General features: G+C 38.5%; 2 protein-coding genes across 5 annotated transcripts in view; both read left to right on the forward strand.

The window, feature by feature from the left end:
* The window catches only part of MYOM1 (myomesin 1), a 77,695-nt gene extending 76,580 nt beyond the window's left edge, over positions 1-1,115 (forward strand). For both annotated transcript variants that reach the window (XM_013371807.3, XM_013371808.3), the window contains one exon: positions 761-1,115. In XM_013371807.3, the coding sequence (XP_013227261.2) occupies positions 761-972 (212 nt within the window). In that variant the 3' untranslated portion in view covers positions 973-1,115. The remainder of the gene's footprint in view (positions 1-760) is intronic.
* Positions 1,116-9,275: 8,160 nt separating this feature from the next.
* The window catches only part of LPIN2 (lipin 2), a 49,439-nt gene continuing 31,573 nt past the window's right edge, over positions 9,276-27,141 (forward strand). For 2 of the 3 annotated variants that reach the window (XR_010470478.1, XM_005499956.4), the window contains exons 1-3: positions 18,063-18,362; positions 23,563-23,763; positions 26,157-26,252. Coding sequence is in view for 2 of the 3 variants with exons in the window: in XM_005499956.4 (XP_005500013.2) it covers positions 18,276-18,362; positions 23,563-23,763; positions 26,157-26,252 (384 nt within the window). In the remaining variant the exon portion in view is untranslated. Of the gene's footprint in view, positions 9,509-18,062; positions 18,363-23,562; positions 23,764-26,156; positions 26,253-27,141 lie in introns of those variants that run through there. The other variant, XM_065053253.1, reaches the window with a different exon arrangement.

Consider the following 27,141-nt stretch of genomic DNA (forward strand, 5'->3'; position numbering starts at 1 on the left):
GAGATTAATCAATTATTTTGTCTTAGTCTTATGTTGATATTGAATGGTAAAGTTGAAATTAAAAGGGACCATTTTTTGTCCAATTTAGAGGAAGGGTGGAAAATGAAAAGCTCTTGGGTGATTCAGCATTCTTGTGTATTACAGATCTTTAATGTTCTTTTAGACTCTTACTATATAATGGCTACTCAGACATTAATTTATTATTCACAATCACAACTGCCTCATGTACAGCATTTTAGCTCCAAATAAGGCTTAAATTCCAACATTATCAGAACATCTATTTTACATATTTTGCCTAAATATTTTTTGTTTGTATACAGAGTGTATACATGTTCTGTCATTGCCAACAGAACATTTTATGCTCTTATTCTCCTCCCCTTTCTGCTTCAAAGGCAAGAACAAATATTTAATTGCATTTCTTTCCTTTCTTGCCTTACTGGTATGAATAACCTAGACATTTTTGAGTAGTCCTGTAAATGAGATGACTTATGTGAGAAACAATTGTTTACATCCATAAATGTTTTGCAGGTTCTACCCCTCAATCTTTTTAATTAGAGACCATAAAGACTTGAGCTTGCTTTTGGCTCTGTAAAAAGTAGTGACTTCGTTTGTGGTACTGAATCTCTTTACACGGGTATGTGAAGGGGAAAAGAACACGATAAGGTCCTAACCAATGTGAAAGCAAAATCTTACTCCACATACTTCTGTGTTGCTGAGCATAGTAAATATAATACAATTTTTATTACTTCTCCTAAATCAGATTTTATTAAGCCACACGTAAAAGCAATTATTGCTACAGAAGAGACACCTGATCCAAATGAAATCCCCCCTGTGGAAATAGAAAAGGATACAAAAAGCAACCAGCGAGCGGCAAAGAAGACTGATGGGAAGGCAGCGGTAGCAGAAAAGGTTCCACAGCCCACACAAGGCTTGGAGAGACAGGCAAAGAAACCACTGGAAAAAAAGCCTTGAGTAAACCCTGCTATTCTTGAATGAAGAGTGTGATCTTGCTATGATCTGGATGATAAGGTCAAGCTGAGATTTTGTGGGTGATAGACTAATCACAATATTTTAAAACAAAAGTTTATTAGTGCTTTATTTTATAACAGTTGTAATGCTTCATACTTTAAATTCATAGTAGATGGGCACTTATGTCTCAGTACCAGATTAGGTGCACTGCAGTAACTTGAAAGTATCTTAATCATGATCCACGACTTTAATTACTAAAAAATGTCCATGATAAGCAGAAGTTACTAAAGCAAATCCTGTCCAGTATGGATATATTTGCTACTCTAAAAGAATGTTGATATCAGTTATGTGGATCTGTTAATTGATATTTTTAGGCCATCACAGTCTGAGGAAGACCCCACTTAATTTCTCAAGGAAACTGTGCATTCAGTCCTCTTACTGCCATGTGTGCTGTACCTTTCACAATGGCCACAAGGGAAGATCTCCAGAAACAGAACCATCTCCTATGGATGCAGGGGGCTTTTTTGATCCACCTTTCATGCACACCCGTTTCATCAGGTGGATCAAGATGACATCTCGCCATTTCTTACCACTGACACTCACACGACTGCTTTTCAGTCCTCTCCACTTCATCAGTTCCCTCCGGGCCTTGGTGAGGTACTATGGATATAACCCATAAATTATCAGCTGCCCCACATGCTCATTCCTCTCCACCTGCTAAACCCAGTTTCCTTTTCCCCTCAGCAACTCAGCCCAATGTTATCCTTTCTTGCCCTCATTAGGATCATACTCACTGGGTTCTTGTAAAAGGGTCTAGTTTTGTGGTGCATGTAAGTGAGGAGTACTTACAAGCCAAGAATCTCTGCTTTAAATCATTACTATGCTCATTCACATCCGATACTGTGTTCACTCACATGTTTATGTACTGAAGATATACAAAAATATAACTCCATTGTGGATGATTAGATATCTTGGAAGAACTAGAGTTTATGTTGAAAAACACACCAATAAAATTAAAGGTCAGAATTTATTTTGTCAATATGCAAGCTGAGTTCAACTTTTAAGTCACCAGAGATTATTAAATACAAGAAATAAAAATAAGATGGTTTAATTACTAGCAAAATATTTTTATTGATTTCAGCTCTTGGAAGGCTCAATCATATTATATCAGCTTTTTCCAGATGGATTATTTTTGAAAGACTGCTAAACTCTGCTGATATTTCTAGGGTGCTAGATCTATGAAAAATGCAGAAATAGTGAAAACACAAGAAATATCATCAGAAATATCTAATCCATCGTTATAAAATTGTTAGCATGAGAAAACAAATAATAATGTTATTGATGTTTAAATGCGTAGCACCTGAGGCACTGACATCTCTGATGGAAGAAACCCATTTAATTCCAGTAGAATTCCAATATGGTTCCATTCACCTCTTTAAAACCAACAGAAAGATTCCTGCTGCAGGAAATACTACTTAGAGAGCTTATATGGAGGCCATTAGAGTAAAAACATTTCTGTAAACAAGGTAAAGGGTTTATATAATTTGGATGGGCCTCCCCGGTTGACAGAAATATGCATGATACAATAGAGAAAAAAAATTATGCAAAGCAAAATACTGACTGCTACACAAAGAAGTGGTGGGAGAAAGTTAAAATACAGACTGAACTACAACTAAAATGATCCTACTAGACGAAGGTACTGTTGGACACATAGAGCTTGATTCAGTACTATAATACATTACATCCTGTTCTACATCTGGGTTTTATAGATTAAATTAGTAGAAAACTGGAGTATCACAGCAGGGAATGATGGAAGTGTAGGTCCTGTACATAAACGCAGGCAGGAGCATTTACAGGGTAGGAATATTTTAAAAGAGACTCTTTACACATGTAGGTTCTCATGCAACTGTTACAGAAAATGATAAAAATCTACAGATGGGCAACTACATCACTCTGCTAGAGAGTGAGAGAGTCTGGCCTTTCAACGTGTTACGAAGCTGCAGGTTGTTTCACAGAACTCTTAACTGCACTTTGCCATGGTGATTATTTCAACCTGCCTGACCTCTCTAAAAATCCATCACTTCTCGCTGCTTCTTCAGTTTGGGACCCCATCTCCCACAAACTTCAATGGCAATATGTAAGTTATATATAGAACAGATGGCACCACTGAGATCCAACTCCTGCAAAACGCCACAGGGGTCTTTTCACTGGTTTTTATAGAAAACAAGACAGGTCTCAGAAGAACACTCTAAAAATGTCCCAAACCTCAGACTGCAAAGCCCATTTTGCTCACAATAAGGTCAATGGCAGATATCTCTTTGGTGTCATAGCATAATCAGGGCTTAGCTTTTTCTTGAAAGAAAAATCAGTATTTTCCTGATATTTCAATTAAAAACTACTGGAAATACTTTTTAAAATTTAAACTAAAATTTTAGTGTGTTTTTTTTTTTTAATTTTAAAATTTGGATGGTTCCTCAAAAGCTGGAAATGCAGTCACATCAGTATTGTTCTACTGAAAACTGTTTGCTATCCAGAAGCATAATGTTGTTATGCATGGTAAATGAAATACACAAACACATACATCAAAGATTTTTAAAAACCTTTTTTCCGTTTTATTATTTAAGCTGTAGTTGTTCACAAATGTGTAACAAAATGTTCAAAATTAATATTAACAGAATTGTTGAGTACATTAAAGTTTATAACGTTACTATGTTTGAATTTCTTTTTACAATCTAAATGTATAATTTATATTCTGTTCTCCATGAGAACTATGAAAAATTGTTTCAGTCTCTGTCCATTACATAATGATAGAATGCAAATTCTTTCTGAAGCAACAAAATCTCCTATCAAACATACAGACTAATTTGACAACATTCAAAATCAGACACTGGTTGCAATGTTTATCTGAAGTGCAACTTCTGGAGAGCATCTTCTTTCTTACCTACATCTTCCATTCCCGCATGCTTTACTCTTTATATACAAATTTATAACTCTATTATAAATTAATATATTGATGTTACAACAGCTGTATTCAACAGTGTGGGAAAATGTTGCATTAAGCTATAATTACAAAGGGTGATTTTTGAAGATGAAAGAAGATGTGGAAAACAGGCTTTGCCTTCCACTGTAGTGAAGGCATTGGGATTCCAGGTGTCCTTGAGTTCTTCTGAGAATCAGTTCTGGATTTGTTAACCAACTGTTGAGGAAGACCTGTCTGTGGGCTGAGACTGATAAACTATAATTTGACAACATATAAATCCATAATCTCTGAAGCAGCTAGTTTCAAGGTGAGATCATCCTTAAACTAGCATAGGGTGCACCTCTGCTCTGGATGCCTGAACAGTAACTATAAGGTGAATGCATTAACTATACGAAACATCTGAAACAAATCTTTCCACACAAATCGTCTGGTGCTGTTAAAAGGATAGTAAGTTTTAAGAACTGAAGTAAAATGTTGGCCAGGTAAAAGGGCAACAAAAGCTGTAAAGAGAAAAACGTCAGAGAAACTTCTCTATTCCATGAGGCCTTCTGGAGATGAAGGCACTGTGAGAGAGACGGTGAGGGGAGGAGACCGATGGCAAGGAGAGGAAGGAAGGAGGCACCAGATTTGGCTGCAATCTGCTGCTGACTTTTTCCTTGTCTCATTTCCCACTCCATGATGCAAGATGTCTTTCCTGTAATCTTTTTCCTTCTGCACATTTTCAAATGCAACACCTTTCCTTCCCTCTTTCCTCACCTTGCATCTACTACCATCCATCCTATTTGATACAGTCATTTCCATTTGCTGGTTCATTACTCACAGTAACAGGAGTGGAATAAAACCTCCTACTTAACTAGGCTCTGATTTTGGAAAGGATAAGGAACCTCTCAACAGGAGACCTGAAACCATATCATATCTATTATCAGAAGATGGTTTGTGAAGCACCTGCTAATGATTGACAAAGGACGGAAAAACATTGCTCACATGAGCCTTGATCTGAGTGCGCTGACTTAACCAAATACCCTAAACCTATAGACAAGTCTACCAACTACAGTGAGACTATTGGTGTGCTTAAATATTTTGGTGGCTCAGCATATAGTTCTTTGCAGCTCTGAATCATTGCTATTAACTTCCCTCATTTTTTTCCAACTGTTAAATGGGATTAAAAAGATAAACTAAAGTAAACTAAATGGTTACATCCTGTCGCAATGCTATTCTGATCTCAGAGAAGTTATTGTAACACTCCTTAGAGGACATGTGCGAGTCATGACTAAGATGCAGAGATAAGGAGTCTCTCAGGTTTATGAGGGGTAAGACAGATAGAGTCTAAACAAGAATAATAAAAAAAGTAGCTTAAGAATCACAGAATCACAGAATCACATAATCGACTGGGTTGGAAAAGACCTCAGAGATCGAGTCCAACCCTTGGTCCAACTCTTGTCCGTTTACTAGATCATGGCACTAAGTGCCATGTCCAATCTCAGTTTAAAAACCTCCAGGGACTGCGAGTCCACCACCTCCCTGGGCAGGCCATTCCAATGCCTGACCACTCTCTCTGTAAAGAATTTCTTTCTAATATCCAGCCTAAATTTTCCCTGGCAGAGTTTAAGCCCATGCCCCTTTGTCCTATTGCTAACTGCCTGGGAGAAGAGACCAATCCCCACCTGGCTAGAACTTCCCTTCAGGTAGTTATAGAGAGTGATGAGGTCACCTCTAAGCCTCCTCTTCTCTAGACTAAACAACCCCAGCTCCCTCAGCCTCTCCCCATAGGTCTTATGTTCAAGTCCCTTCACCAGTCGTGTTGCTCTTCTCTGGACCCGCTCCAGCACTTCAATGTCTTTCCTGAACTGAGGGGCCCAGAACTGAACACAATACTCCAGGTGTGGCCTCACCAATGCAGAGTACAGGGGAAGGATCACTTCCCTTGTCCTGCTGACCACGCTATTTTTGATACAGGACAGGATACCGTTGGCCTTCTTGGCCACCTGGGCACACTGTTGGCTCATGTTGAGCTTCCTGTCAATTAGCACCCCCAGGTCCCTTTCTGTCTGACTGTTCTCCAGCCACTCTGCGCCCAGCCTGTAGCGCTGCAGGGGGTTGTTGTGACCAAAGTGCAGCACCCGACATTTGGCCTTATTGAACTTTATCCCATTGGAATCAGCCCATTTTTCCAGTCTATCCAGATCCCTCTGCAGAGCCCTCCTGCCTTCCAGCAGGTCGACACTCCCTCCCAACTTGGTGTCATCAGCAAATTTGCTGATGATGGTCTCAATCCCCTCATCTAAACAGTCAATAAAGATGTTAAACAGGACTGGACCCAACACTGACCCCTGGGGAACACCACTAGTGACTGGATATCCTGACTGCTGTAACACAAGCAGGGGTGGTGGTGGGTATGGAATAAATGGCTGCTCCAAACAATGGTTTCTGGGTGTTGTATGTACACAAACAGGCAAAATGGCATAAAAATTTCTCATCACCGATGTCAGCTTTTTTTTTGCTGTGCCTAGCACCCTGAATTCTCCCAGACCTAAGATTTATCCCTGGCACTCTGTATCCTAACCTGCTGGAGACCCTTCATCCTTTCTTGCCCAGCCCTAAGCAGGCTGTCTCTCCCACACACTATTGCTGCTAGACAGTATCTGGTAGATGAACAGCTGAAGAGCCACTGATTTATGTATGGCACTAAGTAACACAAATTACCTCCACCGAAGGAAAAAAAAAAGGCAGTTGCTCTCATCATGCCCTCCCCTGTCCCTGATGGGGAAAATAATTGTGACATTTGTGGTCAAAAGACAAAATGAATGCAAACGGGGTGGTGGCAGGTTTCCTGTGGCCTGAAGGCCCTGGTTTAACTACTGCTGAAGTTGTGGTTTGACAAGGACTGTAAATCATGCACAGATGTAGGGAGATCCCAGCTACGCTGCTGCGGTGTGTAACTCCACACAACCAGAATGGAAACAAATCTCATCTGATAGCTGTGGAAAACACAAACCATTTTTATAGCTTGATTCTAATCTTCTGTGTTTAAGTGCAGAAGAGTAGAGAATACAAAAGGAAAATACTGAGGGCTGTCTACTTCTGTAGCCTTCTGATTGTCTGGAAATGATAATTTTGGAATGGAAAAGGTTACCTAAAGGGAACATACTGTTTTCAAATAAATGCTTTTTAATCAGAAGCGCCTATTCCAGGTCTGAAATGGGAAAGTATGACATCCATTTATTACCCCTTTTCAAGTAAAGGTTTTTCTGCCACCTAAGAAGCCAGCCTGCTTTTGGATTAGGCTTAATTTTATAATAGGATCTAGCTTAAAATTGATATTTGAGGATATATGATAGATTTAGCCCCTACCTCTTACCTCCCTGTAAATGGGGTTGTCTGGTGTTGGAAAGGAGAATCCCCTCAACCGAAAACAAAAAGAAAAAGCTTGCTGTAATGACCAGCAAAGATAAGATCACAGGAGCACAAAAATATTTTGTTAGAGCAACCACTGATGTGGTTACCCTCACAAACTAAGCAAGTAAGATGCCAAATAAGGAACTCTGCAAAAGAGGGAAATGATCTATTAGCTGAAGCAAAGACTGTGTGTTTGTGACAGATGTTATGCTAACATGGCTAGGTAATTATTATTACGACATTACATTCAAATGGAAGGCCTCTTCAGAAAACTGCTGCAGCTGGAACATGGTCCTGTTGGAGGGTGGAAAATTGCTCCATTAGCCTCTGTTGCAGCCATGTATCCTGAGTCCTGGGATGTGTTCCAAAACTGACTCGGAACTTCTGACAATAACATCATCAAAATGGGCAGGCATGAAATCTGACCTTTCTTGCTTTTTACATATGTATAATATAGCTGCCTTGAAATATATTCGCCCTGTCCATGTCATTCTGTTTGTGTCTTCTTCCATTAACTGCTTGCTTTAATGTTACACAGGGACAGATTTTTTTTAGTTCCATGCTCAAAGGGATTTAAATATATTACTTGCAAATAAGCATTCTCAATCACTATAATCTTTTAGGCAGCTTGTCCCAGGAAGTAGACATGAATAAACAGATCTTATCTCTTTGTAGGACTAGTACAAAAGATTGTCAAGGATCTTTTTAGAGATAGATGGACTACCACAGTAAACTTTGTCTATGCACTAATGTGTATACTGGCATGTTTTTTGTCAGTTTCACTGAATATGCTTATAACTACCCTGATTTCTTATATGACAATTATAAAAAACCTATGTGAGGGCCCAAAATCTCTCTAACACCAAGCGGGGCAAAGCCAGCTTGTAACAAAACTCTTGTCGACAGATCAGCAGATGAAAAAATAATTGGTAAACAAATAGAAGTACAGTAAAACAAAGAAGTAGCATGGATAGTGCTACTAAGTGATAAAACACTTAATTCACATCCGTGAAACTTGAACTGTATTTCCAGTTACGCTACTTCTTTTTTCTTTTCCCCTTTTTATAGTGCAAACTGTTTGGGGTGAGAATATTACCCAGTTTTAGTACACATTATGTCTCAGTATCATCCGGGGCCTCTGAGCAATAGTGTCACACGGGTAAATAACACCACATCATGAAGCCAAGCTCAGTGAGCAGCGGCATGAATCACACAAGCAATAGGCAACGAAGCTGCCGACGCGGAACGCACACCCGGCCTGGTGGACACGTTTTGGTTTTGCAATTCTACACTTTCATTACAAAAAATAAATAAATACAAAAATTATTTTCCTTCCAATTCTGAGTAGACCGGTAAATTTCAAGAGCAGGGTGCGGTGACAGATGCATAAAGGGGCAAACACCCCGAACGCGGCGCTTCTTTTGAAGCAATTCCGCCAGGAGGTGAGGATTCGGAAGCACGGCTCGGCTCGGGATATAAATAGCAGCCGGGAGCGCTTCGCCGCCCATCGCCCCAGCCCCTCGCCCGGGGGAGGACACGGGCGGGAGAAGCCGCGTCACCGCGGGTGGCAGCCGGGATGCGTCACCCGCGCCGTGACCGCCCCGCGGGGCCGGACCCACAGCCTGCCGGGGCGCGCCGGGGGAAGAGGGCGGGGGAGGAAGGCAGGCCGCCCGTACCCTGCCGCAGCCTCTGTCCTTCCGTACCCGTTCGCTGGCACCAGCTACAGTGCCCGCAGCTGCCTCCGGCCCCGCACCGACCCGTCTCCCCCGGCCCCGCACAGACTGTGGCCGTCGCTACGTGTCCCGCAGCGCCCTCGGCCACGCGCACGCGCCGGCCACGCGCGCCCCTCCTCCTCCTTCCACCCCCCCCCCCCGCGTCGCCCCACAGGTCACGTGGGGCCGGGGGCGAGGCGGGACCGCGGCGCTGAGGTGGCGCGCGCTCGGCTGCCCGCCCGCCCACTCGCCCGCGCCGCGCTCCCGCAAGCCGGCGCCAGCGCGCGCGTACGTGCACGCGCTACACCAACGGCCGGCGCTTGGCGCAGTTCGCATGCAGCCCAGCGCGGCTCTCCCGGCTCACCCGCTGCCCCGCTCCGCGCCCCGGCTTGTTCCCCTCCGCTCATCCATCCGCCCCACCTGACGCCGGCCCCGCCGGGCCTCCCTCGAGGTAAGCGGGAAGGGGCCGCTGCCGCCAAGTGGGCTTTTGGGGAGGGGGCGCGCACGGGGGCGGAGTGTCTGCCTGTGTGAGAGAGAGAAGTGTGGGGGGGAGGTGGGCGCCGAGCGATCCCGGACGGCTGTGGGGGAGGATGGGTGGTGAAGGGCCTGCCGTGGCTGCCGGCCCGGCCTCGCTCCCCTCCCCTCCCCGAAGGGGGCTCCGAGTAGGGCCCCGAGCAGCGGCCGCTGAGCTCCCCTTGCTCCCCAGCCGTGGCTGGGCAGCGGGGCGGGCTGGCCCTTGCGCCCCCAGCCGCTGCCCTGGGTTCCCCGCAGCCCAGGCCGGCGTCAGCCAGGCCGTCCCAGTGTGCTTGGGGGGAAAGGGGAGACATCCCTCCCATCCATCTCCTGGCTGCCAGGTGCGCTGGGTAGGTCGGGTTGGGAGGCTGCGGCTCTGTCTGCGCTCCCGGCCGGCTCTGGGTGACCCCTGAGGTGCGTTCCAGCCTGGCTGTGACAGAAGGGCGGTGTAACGTGTGAAACGGCGGTTTTACCGGCTCTGCTTGGCGGTGCGTCTCTTAAAATGTTAAAAATCGCGACACGTCCCTTGCTGCCCCATAGTTCCTTCCGTTTTACGGATGTGCGTTTCTTAAACTCTGGGTGTTAAGTTGCGTACCTGCGGGGCACCCCGCCTTTGTGTTTTCTGTTCATCCCTGCTGGTGGAGGGAGTATGAAGCGTCTGCAATTTTTGTGTATGTATTTGAGTTTTTGCAACGTTCTCTTCTTAGTTGTTTTGTGTGAACTGCATTTTTCCTCCCGTTAAGTGGTTACTGAGTCCATGTAGCAGACTCAATGATTTTTAATAGAGCAAGACAATATGCTGTTTAAACATGTGAATTTCTATCCAACAACATGATGTAATAGATATACCTGCATTTTGGCTGCACTTTGTATGTGCACATCATCTGAACGTTGTTGTTTTGTTTTGTTTTGTTTTTCCCTAAACAAAATTCTATTGTTACAAAAAGAATTTGTTAGCCGTTTCCCATAATGATACATGAAGATGTCATCAGAGGAGAAGATGATAGACAAAACTACAGAACTCAGTTGTTTGTTTGATATTTGCTGTTTGGTTTTGGTTTTTTTTTTTTTGTACTTTATAGTAGTATTTCTCAGGACAATTTTGAATACTGAGCTGTTAACATTTGCAGAATATATTGGAAGAGGAAGAATGTGCAGTAGTATACACGTTTTAAGTAGGTACAGATATTCGTTAGTCAGAATGAAAAAATCGTAAGTCACAAAATACCTTCACCTTGTGTTACTGGAAGTGTGGACATGTCAGTCACTCAGTAGATGCGTAACCATTGCTTGTATACATGCTAGGCAACTAGCTCCAGCCAGGGCCATCAGTTCTGCTTTCTCTCCTAGTTTCTTCTGTAGTTTCTTTGCATCTCAGAACATGCAGAAATATAAACAATTTTCTTGTCTCCTACAACATGCATCAAGGAAGATCTCTTTATTTAAGGGAATTATCTATGAGATACTGTATAAAAATATATTACTGTTATATAGTAGAATATTAGGCTGATAGGCTAAAGCTAAAAAGTTTCCAAATGAATTCAGGATGTCAGGAACTTTGAATGAAATTATGTATTATCTGGTAGTAATCGTTATTACAATAGGAATAAATAGATAGTGCTGAAAGGCTCTTGTAGCATAGCTTCTCAGCTAAGCATATCAAAATGTTTGCGTTTTTAATGGCCTGTAAAAGAGGTGGTGTTTGAATTTGTCTTTAATCAACATTTTGGTTTGTTACAAAATTAAGTTTAGGTCTTTGTTGTTATTTACTTGGAAGACATACATGTAAAATGTTCCAGTTCTGCAGTGCAAATAACTTTTTATCCTTCCTACCTACTTCTAGCGTTTCTTTCCACTAGTGTGAAGTCATGATCAATTGTGGGGAAATATAAATTGCACTTATTGCACTTGACGCCTCCTTATGTGGTGGTGCAGAATAGGCCGCCTCTACATTGCGTTCTTTATGACCTGGTCTCTGCCCCAGAGAACCTGCAATCTAGATCAGATAAAGCTGAAAGGATTTTGTTCAAAATCGCACTGGGAACCTCTGTCAAAGCTAGAGGTTAGATTGGTTGCATTTGTTTCTTCTTTGAAGATGCTTATATGGTTAATACTCCAGACCACAGTTTTCTTTAACAGTCTTTTACATCTTCAGTGTAAGATCACAGCATTTAGGAAAACAGACAATTCTTCGTGATCTGTGTATGATCATAGAATATCTGTGCTTTTTTTTTTTTTTTTGTAAAGTAGCTTTGGCTTATATATAAAACAGCTTTTAATCATTGTTAATATAATGAATTGCAAATGCATTGCGCGTAACTGTCTGAAAAGGGCTGCATGTTACATATATCCACAGTGAAAGCTTTTCACAAAACAGTCATTGATATGTTTGTGATCAAATTCAGGTCTAAAGCACATGCATTAGATGTCTTCATCCCATACTGGGCAAATGTTGAGAACATACTATAGTAGCATACTATGTCTTAGTGATTTTTTGCATCTGACAGTGCTGATCCGGAGTACTTTCTTCATGAACCTTTGATATCATTAAAGTTGCATTTTAAGGGTCTACCGTAACACAAAGGTGTAATCTCTGCAAATATCTCACTGTAATATAGGTAAGCAGAGATTTTTTTTTTTTTTAACTGTAGATAAAATTATGTGGTTCAAGCATAATAAAAATGTTGCTGCTGTTGCAAAGAATATTTCACTTAAAAATGAGTTTATTCCACTTGGCTGCTATCTCCTCTTGGTTGTTACAAACACTCTAGTATGTTGTAACATTCATGCTTACATTTCAGTTTGTACAGGTAAGCTGATTTAATATGAAACTGTCACACCAAGTCAAACCAGATTGTGTTTGAGGACGGAGCTTAAGCATACTTTGGGAGGATTTTTTTTTTTTTAATTTTGATAGAAATCTGATTTTTGTGTGTGTGTGTCTGTATTTCAAGGGAATTTCCAAGGAAAGATTGCTAGCTTCCCCCTCCTAGTTACTTATTTTACTGTTACCAGTTTCTTTGAGCTTTGCAGTAGTTTGACAACATTCATGACCTGCTAGAAGTTGTCCTGAGTCACTCTTTTCCTAAAACTGAGGGACACTTCCTCATTGCTGCTATCTGTACTCAGTGAATGGATAAGTTCTTAATTGAGGAACTGGTCCATTTCTTTATCCAAAGTGATTAAGTTCAATACCAGAAATATAAATATGCAAAATAATGATAGAAAAGTCTCAGGTGGACCAAGTGACGTTTTTGTGTTGGTCTGTGTGGCTGAAGCCAGTGCCTGGTAAACCAGCCCGAGGCTGCATCTTTTGGTTTTCTTGTGTATTTTTAGACTGAACAACAGTCTCCTCAAGAAATGTGCTGTTTCTTGATTGATAGTTGTGAAAGGTCTTTTAAAGGAAACATGTATAGGATTCTTTGCAAAATTATTTCCAAGAGGTGCTTCCAATAATGAATTATAGATGAGATTCCATCATAAGTGGAAGTAATTGTCCCTCACTTGGCTAACAATAGAATTTAGTTTGTAATGTAAACTGAAATACGTTTAAATAAAAACCCCAAACCAACTTAGTGATGACTTAAAGCCATTCATTCTCCAAATGAAAAGTGTACATGTTAACACAAACAAGAAATCTGTGATGCTGCTTTACAGGTTTGTCATGTCCTGTATAGATGGTACAGGTGTGCTATTGTGTGCTAGGGCTGAACAGATAGATCCTTCAGGCAGATGTGGTCTTCGTGTTCATTAAAACTCAATAATGCAAGTAGATTGTGTTTGATGAATAAGTAAGCATACTGAATTTGCTCAGCTATGTCTAACTTTCCCCTTTCCAATATCTAATGCTGTGAACACCTTTATGTGGGAATTCTGTAAAACTAGTGGTTTTACATGATTTTTCTAATAAAATAGGCAAATCTTATATGCAAATTTAATTTATGGATAATGTTCTATTTTGGTACATGTTAATCAATTCAACAGTATGGAGAGTCTATCAAATAAAAAGAGGTTTCTTCTTTACATACACTGTATTTAAAACTTTTTGTGTTTTCCATATATGCATTTCTCAGAATAAGTATATTTCTGTTTTTTCATGTCAATCTGAGGACATGTAGTAGTCTCAGATCTTTTATTCATGTATCCATTCTAAAGGTAACCAAATTTTTCACCACTAGTAGATCAGGATGCATTTCACACTTAAATACATTACTATGTTCTTCAACTTTTAAATCCTGGAAGGTTGTAAGAAAATATAAATACACCTGAGGCAGATTGGTGCCTGGAAAGAAGCTTTTCTTAAATGGAGAAAACAGAGTGATTTCTCATTAGGGAAATGGTTGGTGCTTTCTAGAAACATGGAGAAAAAGCTTCATCTGCTTTCTGTCATCTTATGTAAAAATGAGATAGATGGAATTTCTGTTCATAAACTTTGGTTTCTGTGGTATGTGTCTAGGAATAAGTTCAACCAAGGGCGATGTGGCTGCAGAAGAGTTTGTGCTGCTGGAAATAGACGTGGCAGGCACTTGTGTGGGATATACATGTGCCAGTTCCAAAGGGGTGCGCTCTTGGATTAGCCAGTTACGTCTTTTCAATACCTTGAATGAAGATAAGGTCTTCATGTGCATAAAAACTGTGTGTGCATGTAACCTAATTTTTTGACTAAACTGATAATTTTGATAGTAAACCTCACTTTATGGACTCTGTAAATATTCTTTGTTCTCACTGAATTTCATTTGTAAATGGAAAAAAGGTAACTGTAAAAAAAAAAAAAAAAAGCTCAAATTGGTACAAGGAAAGATGCCATAATATTGGAATCAGATGATTCATAGTAGATCATGCAGAAATAACTGTTGAGACATTACAAAGGGGCCAAGTCCGAGTAAACTGTGGATTTCCTTTCTCACTATCATTTTTTTTTTCCTAGAGATTAAAAAAAAAAGCATAAGCTGCACCAGAAAATATTCTAATTTGAATGGCTCTTGACTTCACCTGGCAGGAGATCTTAAAGACATTGAATTTACAATCTTACACTGTAGATGGAAAGCTGGACATTTGCTTTTATTAATTTTTAAGCACCAGTTTAGTGGGAAATTCATTGCTTTTGTATTGCTGGTGTTTCTCTAATATTGGTTAACTGCATGGATTCTTGTACTAGGCTATTATTACTTGTGATAGGGTTTTCTGCATTATTTTTCTTTTTTTTGGACAGCTGGGAATTGCAGGTAAAAGCAGGTAACACTGTCTTTTAGTCTTTTTCAGCATTTTTTTGAGCAGGACTTCATTTTTACTTGCACATAACTTTGCTAAAATGGAAATTTTATTTCCAATTTATATGTTATCCACCTTCAGCCTTTATATGGAAGATTTTAGCAAGTGTATTCATTGTTTTATAAGAAGTGAAATTTGGTGGCATGTTTCCACTGTACTAGAGGAAAAACTCTAGCTGTTTTATCTTAGAAAAGTTCTCGTGTCCCTTTCAGAAGGGATCTTAGGCAGATGGCCTTCATTCAGTATGTCAGCTGTTATTTGTGTGTAACTTTATTTGAATTTAGCGAAGTTGTTAGCCTTTGAATTAGGTTTAAAAGTCTATATTGAAAATGAATAGACTTTTGCAGTTAACAGTAACTAAGATGCTGTATTGAACGTAATTTACCACAAGCTGGGATGAGCAGAACTTTATTTCCAGTTTCAGTAAGCAGATGCCTCAGACCAGGGCTAAGAGCAAGAACTTGAGCACAAGAAAGCATTTTCAGTCCCACTCTGATTTTTGTAATCTCTGTAGCAGAATTTGGAACTGTTCCCCTTTGTTTGCACCCAGTAAACGAAGTGTAAAAAGTGCATGAAAATAAAGAAGTGTAGTGGAATTTAGGAATCGCAGTTGAGGCTTGGGAAGAAAGGGCCTTTTCAAGTGTAAGGATGGGGTGTAAGACTGAGAATTGTGTCACTTAGGTCTTAGTTGATAATAAGTCAAATTATTTGGGGCAGGATGGAATGAAGGAGACATATGGAATATGAACAAAGGTTGTCCCATACTTGCTTTACCTATTAGGACGTATCAGTTAAAGAAGGCTTTGTCTCATTCATTCATCTTAGCAAATTTATCCTGATCCCTGAGTGAATTGTGAAATTGTGATTGTATACTGATAGCAACTCATGTCTATAGGATATCTGCTTCTTTCCTTACAGAATTTAGAATGATATATGCTGATGAAAGCTGGAGAAATGTCCTGTAGCTGTGTTCTGTCCACCTAAATGTAATTATCACAGGCAATCAGGCAAATTTTTATTTTTTTTTTTTTTGTAATGACCATCTAGGATAAGTAAATCTGATCAGCAGCTATAAATGTAGCCTATGGAAGCAATGTTTTGAATATGTGAAGAGGTAAAAAATGGAGGCAAACTCTACAAAGTCGAGTTTTAACTGTGCTAAAACCTCCTCTATTTTTAATTCCTAATCTCCTGCCCTGAGTTTTCTATTACATAGGTGAAAAAATAATATAGCGTCTCTGGGATACTGTAAAACTGAATGAATGCAATCAAGTATATTGCAAAGGTTACTATAGAAGAGTGTCATTAAAAAGTGGAATCATGCTTCCCATCAGGGATTTTGACTAAAGAGCAATGGGATAAAATGTGTAGACCCACAAAGAGCAGAGGGGGGAAAAAAAAAAGAACACAGGATGATGACTGATCTTTGCAGTATTAACTTGCATGAGGTTACTGAAAAAACTCAGGTGCTTTCTGAGGCTATACCACACCAAAGAGCTGGATTAAGGTTACATGAAAAACATTGCTTCTAATACTTCCAAATTTGGGGTGTTTTGCTTTTCAAAACTAAAGCTAATTTTCCTGTGTAAATTGCAAGTAAATGACATAGTACTTAAACTTACTTAGATGGAATTACATGTTATTTAACTTATTAATATTGAGAAATAAAAGACAAGGGAGCTTTCTAAATGTGCAAAGCTTATTACCTGTCTAAATCTTACCTTACTGCCTGTGCAGTGACCGCAGTTTTATCTGTATTCTAGAAAGGCTGTCTTTTAAAATGCTTTCAGAAGCTTGGAAGAAAATAAAGTCAATCTGAAATGATGCTGAAATAGAATATGTATAACAGAAAATTATACACAAAAGCCCTCCATAAAGCGAAGTCAAGTGTGTTTGAACAGAAGCACTGTGTTACAAAGCTAGCTATGAACTGTGCTCATACTGTATTTTTTTTACCATATTTTAATAGAACACACATGATAAAGGCATGATGAACAAGCAGAGGAAAATTGAGTGTCTAGTAATTCTTATCCCGTGAAAACACTTGTCATGTCTGCTAACAAAACCAGTAATTTTTCCTGTGAAGAGCCACATTAAATATGAATTTTTTCAGTGTATAAAAAAGGGCCCAGAGATAGTAGCAATTTATTTCAACCTTACTCCAGATGTAGCAATCCCAACACTCAATTTAGGAGTTTATAATAAAGACTGACTTAGTTTTGGCCTCAAATGTGGTTCGTTACTTATTTTGGAAACCTACAAGCCATTTAGGTTGCATCCAATAATTCAATTCGTTGTCCTTGTATCAGAACCTAATGCATAAATTTACAAAACTTTGAGGAGCATAGTGTGTATAATCCTAGATTATTTTTTAGTTTTTAATTCAAGCAGTAGTCCTCCACAATCTTCAGTAGCAGACACAAAGTAACACTGTGGGGTTGGGGCAGAGATGCATGGGTTTAAGGTAATGAGAATGTGCTGAATGTCTCTCCCAGTCAGGGATAGAATTATTTCCTTACACTGCTACAGTTCCTCAGTTATTTCACCTAGCCATGATACTGTGTAGAGAAGTCAATGACATTTCAAAATTCCTTCAATCAAAAATTAGTTTTTATTTTCAGTCACAAAGCTGGGTATACAATAAGCTTGTGTGCATTGTCCACATACCCAAATTATACTGCTTTAACAATTCAGTTTAAAGAAAGTAGAGAAATTTCCACAGGAAAATATGTTTATTTTGGTGAGTGTTGTTTTTGTATGGTTGTCTATTGTCTCTTTACTGTTACAATGCAATTCCAAGGACGGGGGTGTGAATAGTCCACAAATACTAGACCCTGAAATGTCATCAGATTTCCCTTGTCAAACGTGACTAGCTAGCCCAGTGAGCCATCAGCAGAGGGAGTAGGCATGTGGAGAGGCAGGAGCCATTCCTGAATTGTGTGTGCACTGGCTGAACTGGGACTTTGAATGCTGCTACAGGTGGTGGAGTTGCAACAGCGGGCGAAAAGTCTCTTAGTGAGCTAATGTAGACTTTGCTGAAGAATCATTAACTAAATCCCTGTTTCTTTTCGTGGGAGCTTCAGCTAAGGTCACGTGACCTGATGTAAAACAAGATCACTACCTATCTGTGCAAACATATGGCAAAGTCTGCCCATGTTATTGCTTATCTCAAAGAGCGCAAGGGGGCTGTGACATTTCAAGCAAAGCTTATTGGTGAGGGAGTTTCTGTGTGAGGTTTCTTAAAGAAGCACTTCCTTTTTAATCATAATAGTGCGTGGGAAAGTATACCAAACATTCTGCTCTTAGAGACCAGAAGATTTTATGTATTTCTTCTGCTTCTATGGAAAGAGAAGAAATGCTGATACAACATTCTGTTATGGCTCTAAGTTTTGCATTTACCTGTGCTTTGGAAAGATAGTTTCCCATTCTCTGAGATGCATTTCTCAGAAAAGGATGGTTTTGAAGATGACTTCAATAGAAGGGTTGTTGCTGCCCATGAAAGGGTTCCTTCTGGAATCTTGGTAAGTTGTTTGACAGATTTATTGCTACCTATGGGTTATATAATTTCCTATAGCATAGTTAAAATACGTTAAAATTGACTGCCTATATTTAGTAGTAGATGGAAGACTTTAATTAGGCATTCAACAGACTGACTTTATTTTCTGGTTTTGTTCCATAAATGCTCTGGGCAGTACTAGGAGCCATCCTAAACCCCAATTAAAATCTTTACATAGGAGCAAGGATGTTTTCGTTTGCTTGGTTTTGCTTAGTAGACCTGATGCTACAGTGGTTCTGTTTCACAGGCTCATTTTTTTTTTGCCACGAGTCTTTTCGGGGTACAAAATAGAAACTAATAAAACACTTGCTGAAGATTTTCTCTGGCTAAGCAAAGCTCCTGCCTCATAAATATATGTACATGCAAATATAGGCAAGGTGAGATAAATTGAGGGAAACCATTGCTATGCATGTTTTTATTTTGCTTTTCTACCTAATCTTTTGAAATAAATGCAGATTCTTTACTGCTACATCATATGGCTTTATACTGTCTTTTAGTCCTATAAACGTCTCGAAGTAAATGAGATGTATATCTATTCTCTTGTAAGCTAAGATCTACATTTAAGTAACTTTTTTTCTGTGATAGTTAAAATTCATGCCCTCTAAAGCTGTATCTCTCTAGAGCAATCTAGTAGCTTGCCTTTGAGTAACTTACATTCTTCTTTTTCTGTTGTTTAACTGGGCATTTTTAGTGTTAATGTTTGTATGGGTGCACTTTATAAAAGAGGTTGGCTTTAAGAATGCAAAAAACACAGTTTAGCCTTGCTAAAGCAGTACTCGAAATGCATAGAAAACACAAATTTCTGGAGAGCCTTTTGATTATATTTTGCATTTACCTATTGATATTACTGAATAACATTAAAAAACTGTTAAAGAAAATGTGTTGGTTTTGTAGCAGCCAAAATAACATCTTTGTTAATACATAGATATCATTCCTATCCACAAAACCTCCTGCTCAGGTTTTGCTAATGTAAGCACTTCCTGGTGATGGGTTTTGAAAATTTGGCTATATATCATGTAGACCATATTAGGTACTTAATCTGAGTTGTAGTACTGTTTAATCATTATTTCTGTGGGGCATTCTATTCCTCATTGCTGTAACATGAGGAGGTCAATATGCAGGGCAAATTTTAGTTTAATTGATTTGAGTATTTTGTAGATGGAGGCACAGAATTTTATTTTTAGTTCTTAAACATCCAAAGTAGATATTTTCTTATTTTGTATTTACCTTTATGCTGTCTCTCCCAAGTTTCAGTTTCTGTCTTTTGCCATGTAATGGCTTCTTGCCAGAAAAAATCATTTTTATGATAGAGGACACAGAGATCTTTTCCCCCATTCCCATTACAGTTGCACTTAACTTAGTAGTGTTAATATAGTCAGCTATAAGATTTTTTTGCACGCTAAGTAATATTGCATAAGCATTCAAAATCCAGTCTCTCTGGAGCCTCAAAAGTGACAAAAAGTGTTTTTCTGCTGTGAGACCTTGGGTACTGATAGCCTATTAATTTGCTATCCTGGAAAAATAAGCAGTAGTGAGCTACATTAGCTTTTATGCAGAGTTGTGGAATTTGACTGCATTTGAGATAATTAAACATCTCATGTTTCTCAGATATGAATTGAACTTTATTTCTATTTGATCTTTTGCTTAGTACAGTTTGAACCTTCTTAAATAACATGTTTATCTTACAAAGTGAACCATTATGTTGAAAGCTGAACTACAGCCTGATAAACAATAATGTAAACTAGTTTCTGATCTACAATTTTATTTCCTTACAATGCATGAAACAATGTTTGTATTAAGACTTGGATCATAAAAAGCTTCTTTCCTTATAAACGTTATTTTAAAAACTCAGTAGGTTCAAAAGTTCTTAACTTTTTCACACGTAAGAAGTTATTATGTTTATGTATGATCATAAAAGTGGCTGTGCTGCAAACTACAGAAATAACTTTTGCTAAGGGAAAGCAAGAATGCATGTAAAATAGGTGAGTATTTCAGTCGTGGGTATTTTTGATGATTTTCTGTGGTTAAACAAGGTCATTTAGCATGTATGTGAGGAAGTCTAGGTTATTTCTCAACCAAACTCAACTCTTAGCAGTTGGTGTGAAACTCTGATCTTTTAAACAGTCACTACTTAAATGGTAGAGAATTCCATGCTAATGTCAGCTTCTCAAGTCCTATTCACTGAAATGAAATACATGAAATGGAGACTCTGTTAAGGACTTCTATTCTTGATTGTACCAAACATTTCTTTTAACAAATTCAGTCTCCTTGGTGACCTGAAATCAACTTTTCTTTGTGAGCCAATACCAGAGACTTCTCTTGGAAGTGGCCAAGGTACAGCCATGAATGATAATGACTGTGTGTTTGAGAATTTTTCCTGAGATTGAGAATAAAAATGAGTGTCGTTGTAAGGGAAGACTAATTGCCTAGACAGTAAAGCAGAGATATTGCTGCCTTTCTGTCTTGGGTTAGAGTTCCATTGAGATGCAGCAAATATCTCACTTGTTAGAAGGAGTATATTAAATTCCCTGCCCTAGATGTTTTTTCCCTAGCTCTCTGGTGCTGCTGTGTGCCTCATGGTCTCTGGTGTTTGTCATGTTCTTCATGAGCTAACCCACTGAAAGAAACAACAACAACAAAATGGGTAGACTTCTGTCAGTTGTCAGTAAGCTAAATTCATCTCATTAAGAGGGTCAGACGAGGAGCAATTCTTTTATTAGCAAGCAGTCAATTTTATAGTTGCACATGAAACCACTTAGTGATGAAACTGAGTTTTATTGATCATTAATGTTGATAGGGAGTCCATTCTGATAATCTCATTAGTTACTCAATGACAGTCTGTTCTTTTTGTCTTCATCAACCATATTGTACAAAAGCTATGGGAGAAGATTCTCTAGCATGTTACCCAGTATAGTAATTCTGTGGATAATTTCTACACAGTTTTAAATCTGGATTGGAAACCCCCCATTTTCCTTTCTAAGTCTTATGGAGAGGAAGGAATTTTTTCAAAAATCTTATATGATTAGGTAATCTATATTAGGCTTGAGAAACCTGAAATGGAGAAAATACTTCTGCAGCAGTTCTAAGTCTCTGAAAGTAGTTTTAGATTTCCTGCATGTTTACCATTATATTGGTACTGTTAGATACTACAAAAGTAGCTTCCTTTTGAATGAATGCAATGTGCCCCATATTACTGTAAGGAAAACTTTGAAGGCTCAGAACAGAAATAATTGATTAATTACCAAAATAATGAAAGCGGAATCAGGAGGAAGAACTCTTGTAGTGCAATATGGTTTTATTTAGAGGTATTAAGAAAAGTGCTAAACCTTGTTCAGAGGCTAATAAAAATAGATGAGCAAATAGACAAAGAAATTCACTGTAGACTCTTTTTTTGGTAGAAATATTATCCAAAAATAGATTTTTTACAATTTAAGCCCCATTATGTGTGCAGTGTTGTGTGTTCTCCTTGTTCGCTGTGGCTCTTTGTTCTCCCAAATGATACACTTAACTTCAGAGGCCTGCAATTGCTTGGATGTATTGGAAATGAGTTTATAGTGGTCTGTTGGGTAGGAGGCAGTAGGATGAGGACGGGTTGCACTTCAGTTTCCATTAGAACATCTTAATGGTTTTTCTTCCTCTTTCTGTTAAAGCTCTGAGAAATCTTTGGACTTCATTTCTTTTTGGCAATCATAGTTCACATTGTATTCTTAGTCTGAAAGACTTGGAGTAATTCAAAATTCATTCACTTAAGTATTTTTAAAGGATTAGACAATTAGAATGTTTGATAAGTGGTGCTGTATGTTCTTTACTTATCTTGTTTGACTGTAGCATAATCTTGTTGTGTCCATCTTCCTTTCCTTGTATTCTGTCCTGAACTCCCCACTCTCTTATAGTAAGATCGCTTTATCTAGACTACATATTGTTCTTTTTAAATTTTTGATGTCAGGAGTATGAACAACAAAAAACCTGTAAGATTTGTTTTCTCTTGACAGAAACTTAGTGAAACCTGGGAAAAGTAGTTAGTGAGTAAAATAATTCCTTACACTAAGCCCAGTTTACACGTTGTTCCAATATATTAAGAATTGTTTTTCACATATGTAAATGTGGTATTTGGAATTTAGTGTTTATTCTTCAGGTTTAATTTCTGTGAAAATAAGGGTTGTTAGCTGGTGAGTCATCTGCTTCTCATGGAGAACAAGTGGGTTCAGGACAAGGTCATGATGCTAGTTACATTGTGTTTTCATGGAGCAAGCTTTACCTCAACAGCTGTTTTAAATCTAGGTACCTACAAGCTTCATTAAGCTGTTTGGAGAAGTATACATTTTAACTATAGATGATACTTACTGTAGTTTTAATTATTAAAAAGTTAATGGGAGAGTCTCAGTAACTTTTGAGTAGCTGGCATCACCTACCACAGGTAAATCTTGCACCAGTTTTAACTGCTGAAGGTCAGTGGCAGTTCTTTTGAAGAAACACTTTTACAGACTTGTTATTTGTATGTTGCAGGAGGTTTTAGTACTCAATAGAAAATAAATTCACTGTTGGTGTGCTTTCCTTACATGGGAAGAAAACTGGATTTCTTCCATGTTTGTTTTCTTCACCTTCATTCTTGAACTCCTCTGTCTTCCATTAGATCTTTCAGTAATTTCTTTAAGGTGACTCAGCCATTTTTAAAACATAGAGCTAAGAAGGAAGAGTTACATGTAGTACAGTCTACATAACTTTTCCTGGCTTTTAATACTTTTTTTTTTCCCCCTCCTTTTTCAATAGAGAATCAAGTATATTAAATAGGCAGCATTCAGAGAATTAATTTGTCTTTTTAGCTTATCTGAGTAATCACTTGAATCTAGGCTTTGGGGTTTAAAAATGGCATACTTCAAAAGTTGCTTTAATATGTTTAAATAATCATAGATTCAAGTTATCATATTAAGAATATGTTTTATAACTCTAGAGACTGTTAGCAATATAAGAATTGGCTCAAAATGCTTGACTCTTGAAGGCACTTGTGTAAAGCTTATTACAATGATCAGTGTAATTGATAAGAGACATTGCACATCTATTTAGATTTCTTTTAAATCAATTTTTAAAAAACTTTTAAAGTTTTTTAAAGGTATTTACTTCTTTTTTTTTTTTTTTTTTTTTTTTTTCTCTTTTCTCTCCATTAGTCTCAGACTATGAACTACGTAGGACAACTCGCAGGGCAAGTCCTGGTTACTGTGAAGGAGCTGTACAAAGGCATTAATCAGGCCACCCTTTCAGGATGCATTGATGTCATTGTGGTCCGGCAGCAGGACGGTACATACCAGTGTTCTCCTTTTCATGTCCGATTTGGGAAGCTTGGTGTCTTGCGCTCTAAAGAAAAAGTGGTAAGTTCGGAAAGCGGGCCAAAACAAAGTTTTGAATACCAATGCATTCCATTTTTCCCTCCCTTCCTTCCTTCCCCAGCCCCCCCACGTACCCAGTTAGCAGGCTGATTTATTACAGAGCAGTTTCTCATATATGCTGTACAAAGGGATAGTTTTGGAATGCAAAACAGAACTTCCTGTGGTAAACTCTGCATAAAAAAAACTGTGAAAGAAAAGCTTTGACAGCTCTTGAGCTATGCAGAAGAGTAATACAAACATATAGACTTTGCAGTCTTAAAATGTTTACATGGCTATTTATTTACTCATTTAAGTATGCTGGGAAATAAATGCATAATGCCATTTATCTGATCCCTGAAGTTGCAAGCAACTATTTTTAGAATGTCTGGAGGACAAATAGAGCATGTCTTAAGGGCTGGTGACTTATCATAAATATTATTCCTTGTTAGCTCTGTTCAAGGCTGATATGCAGTAGAAAATACAGTTATTAATATCTACAAGCAAAGAAAACCTGGGAGTGAAGATTCATTCCTATGTGGGTGTATATGAAAAAGAACCTGGTACAATTCCCTGTCCAGCCAGTGTGAAACTGTGGCACTGCCAGAGCAGATTGTCCTGCCGTCCCCCTTCCCATTGGCTTTAATAATTGTGCTTAAGGGAGTGAAGTGAATTGGGCTGTAAATTTGACTGAAAAAGGGACCTGTTGTGGGGGGACTTTACTGTTAATAAGGGAGTACTGTGTATGGCAGTATTACCTGAGGATGTGATACCAAAAGATGGATTGTTTTAGGCAGAGCATAAAACACTCAGGATTATATGCTGCTTTTCATAGAAGTGAAAGGACATTGCAGGAAACTATCCCATCTTTATATTTTGATTGTAAAAGGATAATAAAGTGCAATTAAAGAGAGTTAAGGTATTTTTTTGCTAACGGTCATACTGGGAGTTACATGCACTAAAGTTGTAAATTTATCATAGCAACTAGCAGCAGTTTCTTGTTTCTTTTTTGTTTTGATTTCCCACTTGCTAGTGTTTTTCATAGTGAGCACGCTGATGACAGAAAGTTGATTTTTTTTTTTTTTCCTTAACAATTCTGCAACAGCCCACATTACAGTTTTTCAGCAAGGTACCAAGAGAGGTGGTATAGCTGTACCTTTTTAAGGTCTAAGCAAGTGAGATACACTTACAACAGGAGTGATTGTAAACTTGAGCTTTCTAAATGTCTTTAATGACACTTCTGAGAAGCTGAGTCAAAATTTAATGGATTTCAGCTTCTGTTTACCTCTAAAGAGCTGTTGAATAGTAGAGACATATACTCTTGGTACCTGTTGTACTAGGCTGTCACTGTAGTTCTCAACTTTTGCTTGAGTAGATGGCTGCTGCTTCTTGTTCCCTTTGTCCCTGGAGTTGCTATTCTGCATTTAAATATTCTCTTATTAGTCAGTTGAATGTTTATTACTGTGTTCTGTACACATTTTTCTCTGGCATATTATGAGGCCAACATCAATTGGTAGTCTCAAGATGTATGGGAACACAGAATATGCATGTCTGCTTCAACTCGATACTTGAGATATATACTGAAGTCTCTAGAAACCAACATGAGGTATAGATACTAAAGTTAGAGAAGGTTGGAAAAAATTGCGATGGAACTTAACTGGATGCCTAAAATTTCACAAAGAAGAGGAAGTAAAATAGTCGTATCTTGATTTTAGAAATGCATTTGTTTTTTTCTTTCATTTTTGTAAGTGTGGGGAAGGGTAATCTCTCCCTCCCATGCAGTGTAACCGAAGTTAAAGTTCCTTTTTATGAGAATAAAAACATTCTTCCTCTGATGAAAACACTATGGTTGCAGAACAGTTGTGGTCCTGTATACCCATAAACTCACAAGCAGGAAAATCTGAAACAACATTGACTGAGTTACAAAAATAATTGTGGTAAATCTCTGTCCCACTGAACCAAAGGCAGCCTTCTGGAGACTTCCAGTTTTTTGTCTTGAACTTTTGGTATTCGGGACTCAGATTTGTACCAGGCCCCAGATCAGGTTGAGCTTTAAACATATGAACATGAGCAGTCTCAATGACTCATTAATCTCCCAGGAAATAGAGAGTAGATCAATATTTATTATTTATGCTTCTAGCTCTCCAAATTAGTTGAACAAGATTCAGTCTTCAGATGCTTTTTTTCCTGTAGGTGTTAGGGTCTCTGCTAGGAGCATGATGTATTTTGGAGGTTAACAAAGTAAAGAACATTGTTATAACAGACTTCATCCAAAAAGCAAAGGGAGGAGGAAGAGGCATGGTTATACAATGGAACAGAGTTTACTCTCAGAACAAAGTGAGGTCAGCGTTTTCCTGTGGGATTAATTATTTACAACTATTTCTTGTCTCTTTTCACAGATTGATATAGAAATTAATGGCGATGCTGTTGATCTTCATATGAAACTGGGTGACAATGGAGAAGCTTTCTTTGTACAAGAAACTGAGGAAGAAAATGTAAGGGACTTGTGCTTCATGATGGCTACAGTGCAGTATTAACAGAATAACACCTTAAAATTGTTGTCAAAATAATTGTTGTCAATATTGTAAATTTCATGTAAGCTAGATTTGCTGTGGCTGAATCTTAACGTCACTTTCATTTGCTGCCAAGATGCTTGGTGTTTTGTACAATTCTGCTACCAGTGATAGTAAAGTAACTAATTATTATTTCAAAATAGGGCATTATTTGAAAGATTTGCTGGTTGTTTTTTTTTTTTAATGCGTTTTTGTATATTCATTTTTGTTGACTACAGTTATACAGATCGCAGTGTCTTATAATAATTTTTGCCTGAAGTTCTTATAACTTGTGTTACTGACATCTGTACTAATACAGCCTGTCTATTTTGACATACTTTTAATTTCTCTTATAATTTTTAGTATAGTTTTTCACTATTTTATCTATGAAACTTTCACCAGTTAGCAGTAACTTCTTTGGCTTGGGAATACTTCTTGTATTGTAATACAGTAACTAATCTCCCAAGAATCTATTCCAGCTGGAAGCTAATGAGCCTCTGAAAAACAGGAATAATGTTTCATTTTTAGTCTGATTTCGTAAGGATATGTCACCTATGTAATCATAATATTTATCAGTCTTGAACTTTGTTTTTGATCACTTTTGAATCTTTTGGCATTTTTCAGCAAGGCAAGTTCTAAATACAAAGTTCCAAAAGTTTGGAGGAAAATAGCCAGAGAAGAGAGAAAAGTATTTTGTCTGAGTGAAGTAAAAGACAAAGTGTTAATTTCTTGTTGCTCTTAGGAATCAGAGTCTTTTAAGGAAGTGAGGTTAATCTACTTTTTAGTTTAAGACACTACTTGTTTACTGTGAGAGATCAGAGAAAGGTCTGAT

This window comes from Columba livia, chromosome 2, assembly GCF_036013475.1.
Source record: "Columba livia isolate bColLiv1 breed racing homer chromosome 2, bColLiv1.pat.W.v2, whole genome shotgun sequence".
Classification (NCBI taxonomy): Eukaryota; Metazoa; Chordata; class Aves; order Columbiformes; family Columbidae; genus Columba; species Columba livia.